Source organism: Eretmochelys imbricata, chromosome 2, assembly GCF_965152235.1.
Source record: "Eretmochelys imbricata isolate rEreImb1 chromosome 2, rEreImb1.hap1, whole genome shotgun sequence".
Classification (NCBI taxonomy): Eukaryota; Metazoa; Chordata; order Testudines; family Cheloniidae; genus Eretmochelys; species Eretmochelys imbricata.
In genome coordinates this window covers 122,120,596-122,133,633 of record NC_135573.1, presented here as the reverse complement: position 1 = coordinate 122,133,633, position 13,038 = coordinate 122,120,596, and the positions used below count along the sequence as shown (strand labels likewise).

The window sequence follows — 13,038 nt, the reverse complement described above, 5'->3', positions numbered from 1 at the left end:
AGATCCAGTGAGTTTGAATCCTAGTTTAGCTAAAGGCAGCACAAATCTCATTCCCCTGCTGCTGTGTGAATGATCCACCCAAACGATAAACTAACTGACTGTACAGTATGCAGTGTTCTTGTAGTTGTGTAGATCCCAGAATATTAGAGACACAAAGTGGGTAAGGTAATATCTTTTATTGGAACAACTTATGTTGGTGAGAGAGACAAGATTTCGAGCTACACAGTGATGCACAGTTCTGTCAGAAATGCACAGAATAAACTAAAAAAGAAAATTATTTTCAATCTTTTATAGTAGTCTTTAAGTGTTATTCCAACATAGGGGAGAACTGTTTCCAGCATTGGACTTTTTTTAAAAAAAATTTTCATTATCCCTTTAAACAAATAAAACTGAGCTACAATTGTTGCTCTTAAAGTACCTCTTAGTTGCGAAGACTGTTTTTAAATTTAAATTAAAGCTGTTTTTAAATTTGCAAAATAAACTTGACTAACTTAATCCCTCTTCCTTATTCTTCTCTTGTTTTCTCTCACTTTTTCTCCTCTTGTCTAAGGAGACACTTTGATATCATAGTGCTCTTAGGAGTTTGAATTTCAGTCTTTTGGGAAGAAGTGAGGACATAATCTAATATAGAAGGCTCCTTTTGATAATAGTTCATCCTAGTTCTTGGAATTAACTACTTTTTCATACTACTATCCTCCCCTTTAAAGATTTCTCTAGACAGAACACATCATTTCTGATTTTATTGTTGTGCCACTTGAAAGCAGTAAGAAAGATAGAAAGCCATTGTATTCATCAGTAGCTAAAATAAACTGGTCCTGATTTGCTTGGAAAATCAGAATTGTGCCATGGCTAGTCACTATTAGAACCCACTTTACTATATTCAAAGAATACAGTGGCAAAAATTTGATACCTGCCAAACGGAAGTCCTTGTATTGCTCTTCTTGCCATAATATAGAGCACTCTCCTTATTTTCAGACTTCTTATTGTAATAGTTCAAGGTATCTGTTTATATCTCAGTATTGATGTTCAGTCTTCATTTGTGAATTGTGTAAGCAGAAAAGAAAATGGACTTATGCATTTCAGATTTGCCAGTCCGTTTGATCCCATCTGTAGTTAAAATGGCTGTGGGGCGGTGAGGGGGAGTCTCATATGAGCTTATATGGGGAATCTGATGAAGAGTACCTGTACTATGATTAAATTTTTTCATGTTCATCTCTTTGAGGGGAAAAAGATGTAAGACATAAAAATTCATCAGCCCTAATATGTGGATATAGTTGACAAACCAAACAGCAACTTAAAAAAAAATACCCATTTTTCTACTTAAACCCCTGGTATAATACATCAAGATCTGGGTATCAGAAATTACCTGTATACATATGTAAGCAATCCAAAAAGAGTGATCCAAAATTCATTTGTCATTAAAGCTTGTGGTATTAGGTGAAAATTGCCAAAAGTTGACCCATTTTGCTGGAAAATTGATTCAACTGGATACTTGATTTTTCTTTCACCTAAAATCATGGTTTATTTTAAGTGCTGTGTTAATTGAAAAAAATTAATAAAAGTTAATGTTGAAGAGATGATGGGGTTTAATATTCCTCCTCTTAACGTTCATTATGGTAAAATAAGCTAACAAAAATGGGTTTAATTCCTACAGACTAATAAAGAATACAAACTTGCAATCAAAAACCTATAGCATCCTGTATTAATAGAATGGCATGTAAGAACTGAGGCTTCTGCTCCATCTTAAATTCACTCTGTAGTATAGAAATATTGTAGTGATTTGGAATTATGTTAATTGGACTTTTGAAAAATGTATCCAATAACTACTAAACTATACCTGCTAGAGCTCTAGGTCTGTCAATTTTAGGCATGTGATGCCCTGACTTGTGTAATTAATGAATATGAACTAACTCAAAAAATCAATCCCCACTGTCAAGTCTGTCAGTTCCATTCTTCCCTCCCCATCACTCTTTTTTTCTGTCTGGTTCTTCCTTCCTCCCCACATCTATAGAGTTGTTCCAGTAAAACTCATTACCACAGACGAAATGGTAAACAGTCTGTTCCACCTTGTATTTAGCTGTGACACTCTGAGTATCTTTCCCTGCTCCTGAAGAAGAGCTCCATATAGCTTGAAAGCTTGTCTCTTTCAGCGACAGAAGTTGGTCTGATAAAAGATATAACCTCACCCACCTTCTCTTTCTCTCTAATATCCTGGGACCAGTGTAGCTACAATGACACTGCAAACACATAGTGTTTGAAGATACAGTATGAAAGGAATAGAGACATTTGCCTACATAGTAATTGCCTTTACACTGTCAATTGTGAAGTACTATGGAAAAAGGCTGACAAACTCTGATTCAGAGATATAATATGATAAATTTAACTGAAGTAACGGGAATTGTACTACTTACAAGCATGTGTTTGGTCCAGTGGCTCTCCAAGAATTAGGTACTAAGCTGGTTATATTTCAGATATGTATTGCAACTACTTTATTTTCTTCATCCAGAGAGAAGATTACTAACATAGCATAGCCCTGCATTCCTTCTGCCTGTCCCCCTACCCTCTCAGAAGTAGTCTGACTGTTACTTGCAGAGTGTTTTAAACTGGAGTTCTCAGCCTTAAGGTCAAGAGTCTCAAGTGTCTAATGATTTTGAGATTCTTAAAGAAGCCTAGTTTTTAAGAAAATGTTCAGCCAACCCACCCTGAAAATCAAGCCTCTTAACGGTGTCTCAGGTTAGTCACCCACAGATTGAGGCACTGACAATGATAGTTTTTAAAAATCTTGACCCTAGACCTTTAGTCACTTATTTGGAAGGTTCAACTTCACTAATGGAGGCTCAGTGCTTTCCTAAGGCAGTGAAGGCAATCTGAGCTCTTCTTCCTTGTAGAGGGAGCAAGCAACCCCAGGCTCTTGAAGCAAATTCTGCCTGGGCAGTTTTGCCTTCCTTACTTGGAAGGCAAATAGACGACAGAAACTATTGAATTTTAAGGCATGGTGAAAAGTTCAATGATGCCTTCTTGTAGAGAGATTAGCCACATTCTAGACTCCCGCTTCTGAACCTCTGCTTTCCTCACAGAGGCGGGAGGAAACTCAATTTCTTCCTTAAGAGAGCTGTCTCACACCAAACACTTAGACTTTATCTGGATTGCTCTTGATAAGTCCTCCCTCCAAGTTCCCTAATGGGCTGTACCTGTTAGCTGGTTCATCAAGCCTGACGATTAAAGCAGTCCAATGGACTGAGTCCATTGGAGGTATTTATACATGCTGCCCTTAGATCAGAAGGGAATTTAACTCCCCGACAACAAGGTACTGATACCGTACAGTCGTCAATATTTGCTAAGTTAACAGGTAACGGTATGATACTGCAATTTTTCTCTTAAATAGAGTTTAAAAGATCTCCCCATCTAGAACTATCAGCGTATATTGACATTAGTGCTGGCCACTGTTGTATAATAAAGAATGCAGTAACAAGACATCATGAAATATAGCTGCTTGTTGAAATATGCATAATTGTGTCTCTCAAATAAAAAGTTAATTCTGAATGATATTTTTAAAGATTAATCAATATTCTGGACTAACATTTTACAAATCATGAACAGTAAGAGAAAGCAAATGCTGACAAATGTACGCTTTTTGCCTTAACAAAAAAAAAATAAAAAAATGTAGGTTGCTGAAGACTGAAATTTTGTCAGCCTGGTGGAAGCAAAAATAGCTGAGTTATGCACAATAAAAAATGAGGTCTGAGACTTAACAGGGTCAGTTTTATTTTGTGCCATATAATGTGGCCGTTTGACATACTGTAGAGCTAGTGCTCCTCAGATATTTGTCTTATTTAAAATCTTAAGCCGTTTAAAGAGAAACATGCAGCAGAGTAACCCATTTTGTTAGGAACAAGCAGGTAAAGTCATAATGGTTGTGTTTTTATTCCTTCAGGATCATTGCAATTGTTCACTAAAATTTTAATTCTTGCCGTCTGACATGGGTTTTTTGGCTTTCTATGCCTTCAGTCATATGTCTTTCTTATTTCTGCTTCAGTTTTCCTCATTGGGATTCCTGAGTTTCTCCAGTTTGTGTTTTTTACCAATATTCTTTTACATTATATCATTCTGGTGCAGGGCACTTCTGATCTGCAATTGTTCTGTAATTTATTTTTTATCATTTATAATATTTTAAAGAGATCTAAAAATATGAATACATGCTCACTTTTTGTTAAATGATTATTTTATCTGAATTCAATCAGTTACATGGTTTTTACATTTTTCAAAATTGAATAAATCAACACATTACTATTCAGAATCTAACTATAAGCTTGTGTGATATTCATATGTTTAAGCAAATGCTAAAAATGATCAGTTATATATAAAAGTGTAATTTTCTGTAAAAACGTTTTCTAACTTGGTTGCACAGAAATGTTTGCAGATCAGCATTGCTGACTACTAAAGAGATCTTTTACATACTTTCTCATCAGATCCTCAGTTGTGCTTTTGTACTGCTGCAGTAAAATTCTGTGCATCAGACAAGTTACTTTCATGTAGTAAATGTGATGTACTGTAGTTACTACTTCAGTTTTGATGGATAAATGCAAACTGAGTGAATCTTTTTTCCATGCACTCATTTATAGTCAAGAGGCTCTTGTTAATGACAGTCCAACAGGAAACTGAATTATTTGTACACTTTTGTCCAGAACTGAATAATACATCTTACAAATAAGAGCCAATTAAATGAAACACTGAGTTCATGACATTGTCATCTAAAATAGTCTTTCAGAATACTCCAGTATTGTGTAAAGAATATATTAAACATATTCTTATTTGACAGAGCTAAAACATCATTAGCTTCACATCGGTATTAAAATTAAACTAGTTTAGACAATCTCAGCTGTCCAAGGTAGTTTTAGCTAACACTTAAGTGTATAATTTTGTCACTTATAGTTAAATACTGAACTACTTCATTTTCTCTAGGCAACTGAATATTTGGTGTTTAAGTATAATTGCCTACATTTGGTATTCAGACTAATGCACATACTCTATACCTGGCTGAGTTGAATCAGTAAGGTGTCTGGACGCTGGTAACTCCCTAAATAGGTTCCCTCAAAATGTTTAAATGTAAATGGCTATGAAACGGAAAGTCGTTAAATCCTTTTACAGCGATTCAAAGTATATTTTAAATTGGCAGCCATTGTATACCTGACCCTGATTCTTGTTGCTTTCAAGGTAGCAGCACTGTACTCACATTTAAAAAATACTTGTTAGAGTAAACTTTATTGGAACATCGGTAGGATAATTCATAATGGAGATGTTGAACAGCTAAATTTTATTATACTCTTTGGATCTCCAGTTTTGAACTTGAGTTCAATTGACTAGTTTTAGAACTGTGGTATAAGTAAAGACTTTCAGAGGAAAGATTGCTTATGAGTGAGTGTACTGTAAGCTTCCTCTGAGGACTCTAATGAGATATATAGGTCTTCCTTTTAGCTATGCATATCTAAATGTATTTGACTTGTTGCAGAAGCTTCACTGAGTCTTGTTAAAGTGAAAGATCCAAGTCTACTTCTAGAAAATAACAGAAAACTCATAGGAATTGTAACAAAAAACATTGTAAATGATATTTTGGTAACTGTCTCGTGGCAAAAAAAACAGTGGGATTCAAACTTTGAGATGTTTCCATGGCATTCATTCAAAGTAGCAAAATAGTGTGTCGTTTCTTTAGTATATAAAACAACCTTAAATAGTTTAAAAGGACAATAATATCATGGCATTCTAAATGTTTTCAGCTTTGCCACACAAACTGCTTCCACTGACTCTAACACTAGCTTTTTAAAAAACTTCTCCCCTTTGTTTTATCCCAAAAGATCACAGTATATTGGTTACTAGGATTTGGAGAGGGGAAGGGTGGAAGCATCACAACATTTTCCTCAATTTAAAGCAAAGTTAAGATACATATTATAGTAATTTTATTAAAAACCTACAGCGATTCCTTGTCAGACAGCTTGAACTTCCAGCTTTGTTAACTGTAGACCACTATGATTATGGAAAATGTTCACCAGTTTGCTTTCAGGCCAACTCTGCTGCATGTATCCATGAGTTCCTTAAAGACTGCATGTTTTCTGTTCAATACAAACTGTATATTTTTTTTACACCCATCCTTGCTTTTTATATTTTATTTTTGTTTCCCTTTCCTTGGTTGGATGCCTGTGTGTGTTTAATCCAAATCCCTGTCCAGTCCTGGAGTTTGAACTACGGAAAGCCAAGGAGACCATTCAGGCCCTCCGAGCCAACCTGACTCAGGCTGCAGGTGGTGTACATAAACCTTTTCTTTAGTCTTTCTACTTTGACAATGTAGAAGTAGCTGAGCTCTTTCCAGATGAAAGAGTAAATTTTATGTTAATTTTTTTTTTTTTTTTTTGCAGAAAATGAAGTTCCTTTGCAGGAACGAAAAAATTATAAATCAAGTCCTGAAATTCAGGTAGGTGGTTGACAGAAATTGAGTTAATAACTTTAATCCATATACATATACTGTAGCATAGCAACCATAAAGAAGGTGAGCATAAGATTTACAGTTTTCATTTTTTCTTTTTTACAGGAGCCAATCAAACCTCTTGAGAAAAGAGCTCTAAACTTCCTAGTCAATGAATTTTTATTAAAGAATAGTTACAAGCTTACTTCAATAACCTTTTCAGATGAAAGTGATGATCAGGTAAAGTTTGGTTAATCTTTTTGATAAAAATGTTTGCCTGCACTTCCTATGTTCAAATCTGGGTTTTTTTTATTTGTTTTTGAGGTCAGAGTAGTTCTTGAAATGAGCTCTGGTTTTGCAAACTCTTACACATACACTAAATTATATACATTTGAGTAATCCCAGTGGAGTTTGTGGGACTACTAACATGCATAAAATTAAGCATGTTCATAAATATTTTGCTGGTTCGAGCCATAAATTGAAAGTACAGGAGCACTAAGTAATGCATCAGAATAGGCTCTGTTTGCAAAACATGTAAATAAGGGGCTGGAGAGCACTTAAAAATGGGTAGAACTATATCAACTCGTATTAACTAAAAAAATGTATCATTCGCTAATCAGCAGTGTTCAGATTAACTTTTTACAAGTAATTAAGATTTTACTTCAAATTTCATAGCCTTGTTTTGGTCATGTACAGTCAGTCATTGGTCTAGTTCTAGTAGTTGTAGAAGAACCAATGATTTGATTATTTCAGAGCATTTTATACTCTGGTAATTCCATTATCCAGTTGTAATTTGTAAATGCAAAACTACCATATATTTTTCCGGTATGCTGACACACTCACACAATGTCACTCTTAAAAGGTGTGTTGAAGAATTTAGTTGTAAAATTTTGAACATTATCTTCTTCTGAAAACCTTCAATTGATTATAAAGTTTTTATTACCAATAACCATTTTATGTATCAATTTCATGTGTATTCTAATTACAGCATATAGAGAGTGAAATGAGAAATTAATTTTCTAAACAACTTGTCGTGCATTTGTCATCAGACGTAAATATATGGAGAAAAAATAGCCCATGAGGGTAACTATTGCAAGTTTGTGTAGTGATTCCCTCAGTTTAGCTTCTTTAGAAAAGTTTGATTATCTGCTCATTTCTGGGTTAATGTTGACAGTCCCCAAGACTTACAACCAACATACAGGGAAAGAGTTCAGCTCTTCTACTTGTTTAATACTTCCCAGCCAATCACCCCCTCAATAATGGAGTTATGAACCACAATGGAAGCTTTACCGATAGGGGAAAAAACAATGTTTTTTTCAAAAATTTAACTTCATTTTACATGCCATGGAACAAATACCAAGAAAATGATCAAGAATATTCTGCTTGCTACTTTGAAGTGAGTAAATAGAAATCCAAATGAATTTTATCAGTATATTTAAATAAGGTAAAGCAAGCAATCCTTCCTCAGCATAAAATATTGTGCAGCAGTTTTCATAAATTTATACAATACCTATTTCTCAGTCAAACTGTGTACAATATTAACTCTCAGAATTTACTCTGTTTTTAAGGTTCAATAAAAATAAAGTAAGGGATGGGAATTACTATCACATAGTGTTGGATAATATTTTGTAAATCCATATAACAGTGGACAAAATGCACATCTTTATGGAAAAACTTAAATGCTACCACATATTACATGAAAATTTCTGTAATGTTGCAATAGTGTGAAACAGAACTGTTTATCTCTCTAAAAGAATTCTTTGAGGCTCTCCATTAAGTGTGGTGTCCTTAACGTGCATTTCTGCTCTTCAGATTGACTCCATAAAAATTAAATTGTTGGGTTGCACATGTCTCACATTATATATCAAATGTGTTCAGTTTACGGGGGAAAAAATTTCTAATGGCCAGCCCTTCAAACTCAACCATTCTCTGACAGTCAAGTTGGATTCTCTGATTCTCATGCATAATCAGCAATAACAGAAGCTGTGGGCCAAATTCTGCCCTCAAAGGCAGAGAGTGGAAAAAATAAATCCTAGATCTCTAATATAAAACAAGAAATGTGTGCCTGAAGAACAGTGGGAAAGAATTGTACAAAAATGTCAGCATTTAATACCTTTGAAATGTTCTTTTAAGAGTATATCTGCACATCTGCTAGGAGCATGCTTCCCAGCATGTTTAGACGGACATACACGAGTCCCATTCAAGTTAGCACGCTAAAAGTAGCAATGCGGCCACTGTGGCATAGTTGGCAGCTTAAGCTAGCTACAGGTGTCCATACTCGGGCTTAGACAGATTTGAGTTTGGGTGGCTAGCTCAAGCTGTCACGGCAGCAGCCACACTGCTGTTTTTAACACACCAGCTCAAACAGAGCTTTTGCATGCTCATCTCCCTATCCTGGGGAGCACAATCCCAGCTGCTGAGTAGGCAAACCCAAAGTGACACAATACTTGAATAATCAAATGTATTTTAATGTCTTACACATGTTCTTCTCTTTTCTTATGTTAGTTATTTTGAGCAAACTTAATAGTGGAGATAGAAATAATGCAGACTAGTCAAACAAGAAAATAGAGAACTTTAGGTGATAGTCTAAAAAGATAAAATGGTCTCCAGGTTTTGAAATGTACACAGTTACTGTGATTTGATGCCCAACATGTATGGCGTGTAATGGAGACTGATGGAGGCTACGCTTCCCCAAACCTCATGCTGGGGGGGGAGGGGCAGTTGTGGATTTGGCGCCCTGGAAGAATTTCCCCCTCCTTCCTCAGTTCTGGGGCTGGAGGAGCTCTCACTTCCCACGGCAGTTCCGGAGCCGTGGCACAGAGCTTTTCCAGTCTCAGGACTGCAGTAGGGAGAGGGGGTGAGGCTGCGGTGGGTGTGGTGGAGGAAAAGAAGAGGTGGAGTGGAGGTGGAACTGGTTTGGAGCTCCAGCTGTGGCCAAGAGCTTGACCCAACCAGGGCCTTCGGGGGGCTGAGAGCAGCAAGTGGGGGTGAGGCCTGGGCCGAAACAGGTGGGGCAGGGAGCCTCCTAGCCTCCCCAAGGGAAAGCCTGACCTGCTACCCATGGTACCCAATAGTGAATGGGAATATGCACTCAAATAACCAGTTATGTAAGTAATGGATTATTTGTGCACACAGTTTTTGTGATTTTGCATTTTTGAAAATTTAGGCCCCTGTATTACAGATAGATAGATACACACAGATTTTATTGTGTCTATGAGATGGAATTTATTTTATTTATTTATCTATTTAAACTTTGAGGGGAAAAAAGACCTCTGCATCAGTAGTACAAATACCCTTCCACCTGCTGCCTGCTTTACGCTAAAAATTTGCCTGACTGGCATACCTGATAAAACCCACACAACTTATGAAAGAAACAACTACAAATATTGCCAGATGTGCATTTTGGAAGGCTTCCTAATGCAGATCTTAGAAGTTTATTTGGGGTGATACTACTTTCTGCCCTGGAGCAGCAACTTTGACTTCTTCTGTTTTTCCCTTCAGTTGGGTATAAGCAGCTCACCTAGCATTCTCCAAAATACCCATGACATTTTGGCATGTGTCTTGTTCTTATGCAAGTATACACATGTAATGAAGTGAATAAAAATTCAAGAATAAAAAGAAATGTGCCATAGGCTTCTGACTCTGCTTTTAATCTTTTCAAGGATTTTGAACTGTGGGATGATGTAGGATTGAACATTCCAAAGCCTCCAGACTTGTTACAACTCTATCGTGACTTCGGAAACCATCAAGTAACTGCAAGAGATGTTGTGGATGTAGCAGTTGGTGTTGAAGAGGATGAGACAGAGGTTACCACTCCTACACTAGGGAGTGTTCCTATATTTGGAGCATCACAGTCAATAGAAGTAAGATTATACTTAAGACACTTATGCAGGTTTATTATGTACTGTCATAAGTGGAATTTGCTAAATTGTTTTCATTATTTTTATCTTGCATTTAGCAATGCTTAATAGTGCAAAAATTAGAAGATCAAATTAATGCATTAAACAGTGAGAAATGGTCTTTGATGGAACAAATCCGAAGACTTGAGAGGTATGTATTTTTGATTTTGCAGCGTTTTACATAAGAATATATGTAAAATATTTAAAACAAAAAACCTCACTAGTTGTTCATAGGGATTGTCTCTAGAATTGACAGAATCTTACCTTTTAATATATGGAATTCTGTTAGAACCAATAGAATATTTCAAATTTATAGAGCTTTTTAAGGGCTCCCGTTACATACAGGTTGAACCTCTCTAGTCCGGCACTCTCTGCTCCGGCAACGTCCGTGGTCTGGCATGATTTTATTTTATGTTTTTTATGCTTTATCTACTTATTTCCTTGTGCCAATACAGTAAAATTCTGTAACAACATTAACACTTTGTTATGAAGAGAGCTGGTAAGCCTTGGCTAGGCGGCATTGCAAGCCTTTTTCTATTTATTCGCCTCGGCGAGATAAAAATAGAGAGAGACCTGCTCGCTACAATATTGACCTCCTATGGTTCAGCAAATTCACTTGTTTGGCACCGGTCAGGTCCCGAGGCTGCCAGACTAGAGAGGTTCAGCCTATGTAGTAATTTATCACGTGCATTTATCAATCACGGTTGACTTAAATGTAGATAGATAAGGAATCTTATTTAAATTAGGGATGTAAATTACATTTAAAAAAGTAACCATTTAAATTATTACAATTGTATCAGTTAAATGTTTAACCGTTGACGAGTTCACAACACAAGCACGGGAGCTAGGGGTGTGGGGGGTGCTGCAGCACCCCCACGTTTTAAATGGGGTACCAGCTGCCGGCCCCGCATATTAGACATTTAAACATTAATTGAATACATTACTGGTAAGACTGATGCTTATCGGTTAACCGGTTAATATCTTACATCCTTAATTTAAATATGTTTAAACAGTGGAACTAAAACGAACTTAAATACTTTTTGCTCTTCACTGTTGTACTGTTTGTGTTTGCATTTCTCTCTGAGTGGAAAATGAAAATCTGTAGAAGTCTGTTTCACTTCTGTCATCAATTTCTTTTGGTTTCCAAGTGCTGCAGTACTTGTGTTGCAAACACTGCTGAGGGGATGTTCATTTTAACAACTTTCTCCTTTTGAAATAAATAAAACCAAAGTATTAGTCTTGCACCAGCTTTTAAGTATCCCTTAAGTTACACAGTAAGATTTCTTCAGAGTATGTATCTATATATACAAAAAGTGATGATAACCTCTCAGGCATTTTGTCAAAATTTATAGTTACCATTTCAGGGCAGGTGAAAGTATATTAAATATTGAACTCCGAAAATTAATTCGGAGCCAAAACATCTTAAATATTAACTCCATACAGACTTGTGCTTCTTGGCACTTTGTGTTTGTTCAATTCTTTGGGTTCAGCCCAAAACATACAAAGCTGAATCTTTCTACCCTTTTCATCTTTAAGATCTTTCTGGCAACACCATTTCATTTTTCTTTATCAAAAAAGAGTACACCTACACTGCAAAAAAACCCACCACCACTGTGGCAGTGAGTCTCGGAGGCCACATCAGTTGACTCAGGCTTGTGACTAAAAATAGCAGCGTAGACATTCTCACTCAGGCTGGACCCCTGGGTCTGAGAGGCATTCCCCTCACCAGGGGGACGCATTTACCTAGCCCAAGCGGGAACATCTGCACTGGTATTTGAACCCTGTAGCACAAGCCTGAGTCAGTTGGTCTAGGCTCTGAAACTTGGGTGGTGGCGTTTGTTTGTTTTTCTCTGCAGTAGATGTACCCTGTGAAAGGAGCAGAGCATAGTATGTCAGAGTTTTCACCGACACATCTCGTATGATACAAGATGAGACATTACTGAAGTTGTAAAAAAGAATTGACGTAGCATGTTCATTTACACCACAATATTTTCATATTTCATTTGCCTGATTCAGATCTTCTTTTGAAAAGCTGCCAACAATGTAACATTTGTTTTTCTTCTTTTAGTGAAATAGACTTCTTCAAGAATGAAAACTTTGCTGTTCCAGTGGTTTGTGACTTAGTCCACTCCTCTTTAGACCAAGTGCCTCTCTCAGTTCCAGAGGACAATGGACGTTACTTAGATATCAAGAGTTCAGACAATGACAGTAAACATGGGAAAACTGAGGAAATAAGCCTTTCCATATCAGCCGAAGCAGATTCAAAGACACCTAAAGATGATACACTAAATTCTCTCCGTAGCAAAGAGAGAGAGAAATTGCCCTCTTGTGCTCTATCAAATAAAGCTGCAATACACTTTGATAAACCTAATAGGTTAGTGATAAAAGTTGTAAACTGAAATGCTTTTTTTCACGGTAGGGAGATTTTTTTTTTCTAAAAGCACAGTACTACAGAGTTTAGTGCTTTTCTACCTCTTGCGTCCTAATTTCCAATCTTTATTCCCTTCATTTAAATATAGTAGATGGCTTTTACAAATTTCTCTAAATTCTTTTGTATTTTGGGAAGGGTGTGAGTTCATTGAGTACATTTGTACTCAAGATGTTAAATTACACATTTTCAATTTTAAAACTAAATATTAAGAATATATTTTTTTTACTTCTGTCCACTCCTAAGTTCAGAAT

The 13,038-nt window shown here is 36.2% G+C and overlaps 1 protein-coding gene across 8 annotated transcripts in view; it reads left to right on the top strand.

The window, feature by feature from the left end:
• Positions 1-13,038, top strand: part of RELCH (RAB11 binding and LisH domain, coiled-coil and HEAT repeat containing) — a 126,375-nt gene that overhangs the window by 27,762 nt on the left and 85,575 nt on the right. For 6 of the 8 annotated variants that reach the window (XR_013345224.1, XM_077810748.1, XM_077810749.1 and 3 more), the window contains exons 3-8: positions 6,224-6,295; positions 6,411-6,466; positions 6,584-6,697; positions 10,120-10,320; positions 10,416-10,507; positions 12,425-12,730. Coding sequence is in view for 7 of the 8 variants with exons in the window: in XM_077810748.1 (XP_077666874.1) it covers positions 6,224-6,295; positions 6,411-6,466; positions 6,584-6,697; positions 10,120-10,320; positions 10,416-10,507; positions 12,425-12,730 (841 nt within the window). In the remaining variant the exon portion in view is untranslated. The remainder of the gene's footprint in view (positions 1-6,223; positions 6,296-6,410; positions 6,467-6,583; positions 6,698-10,119; positions 10,321-10,415; positions 10,508-12,424; positions 12,731-13,038) is intronic. The other 2 variants (XM_077810752.1, XM_077810750.1) reach the window with 1 other exon arrangement.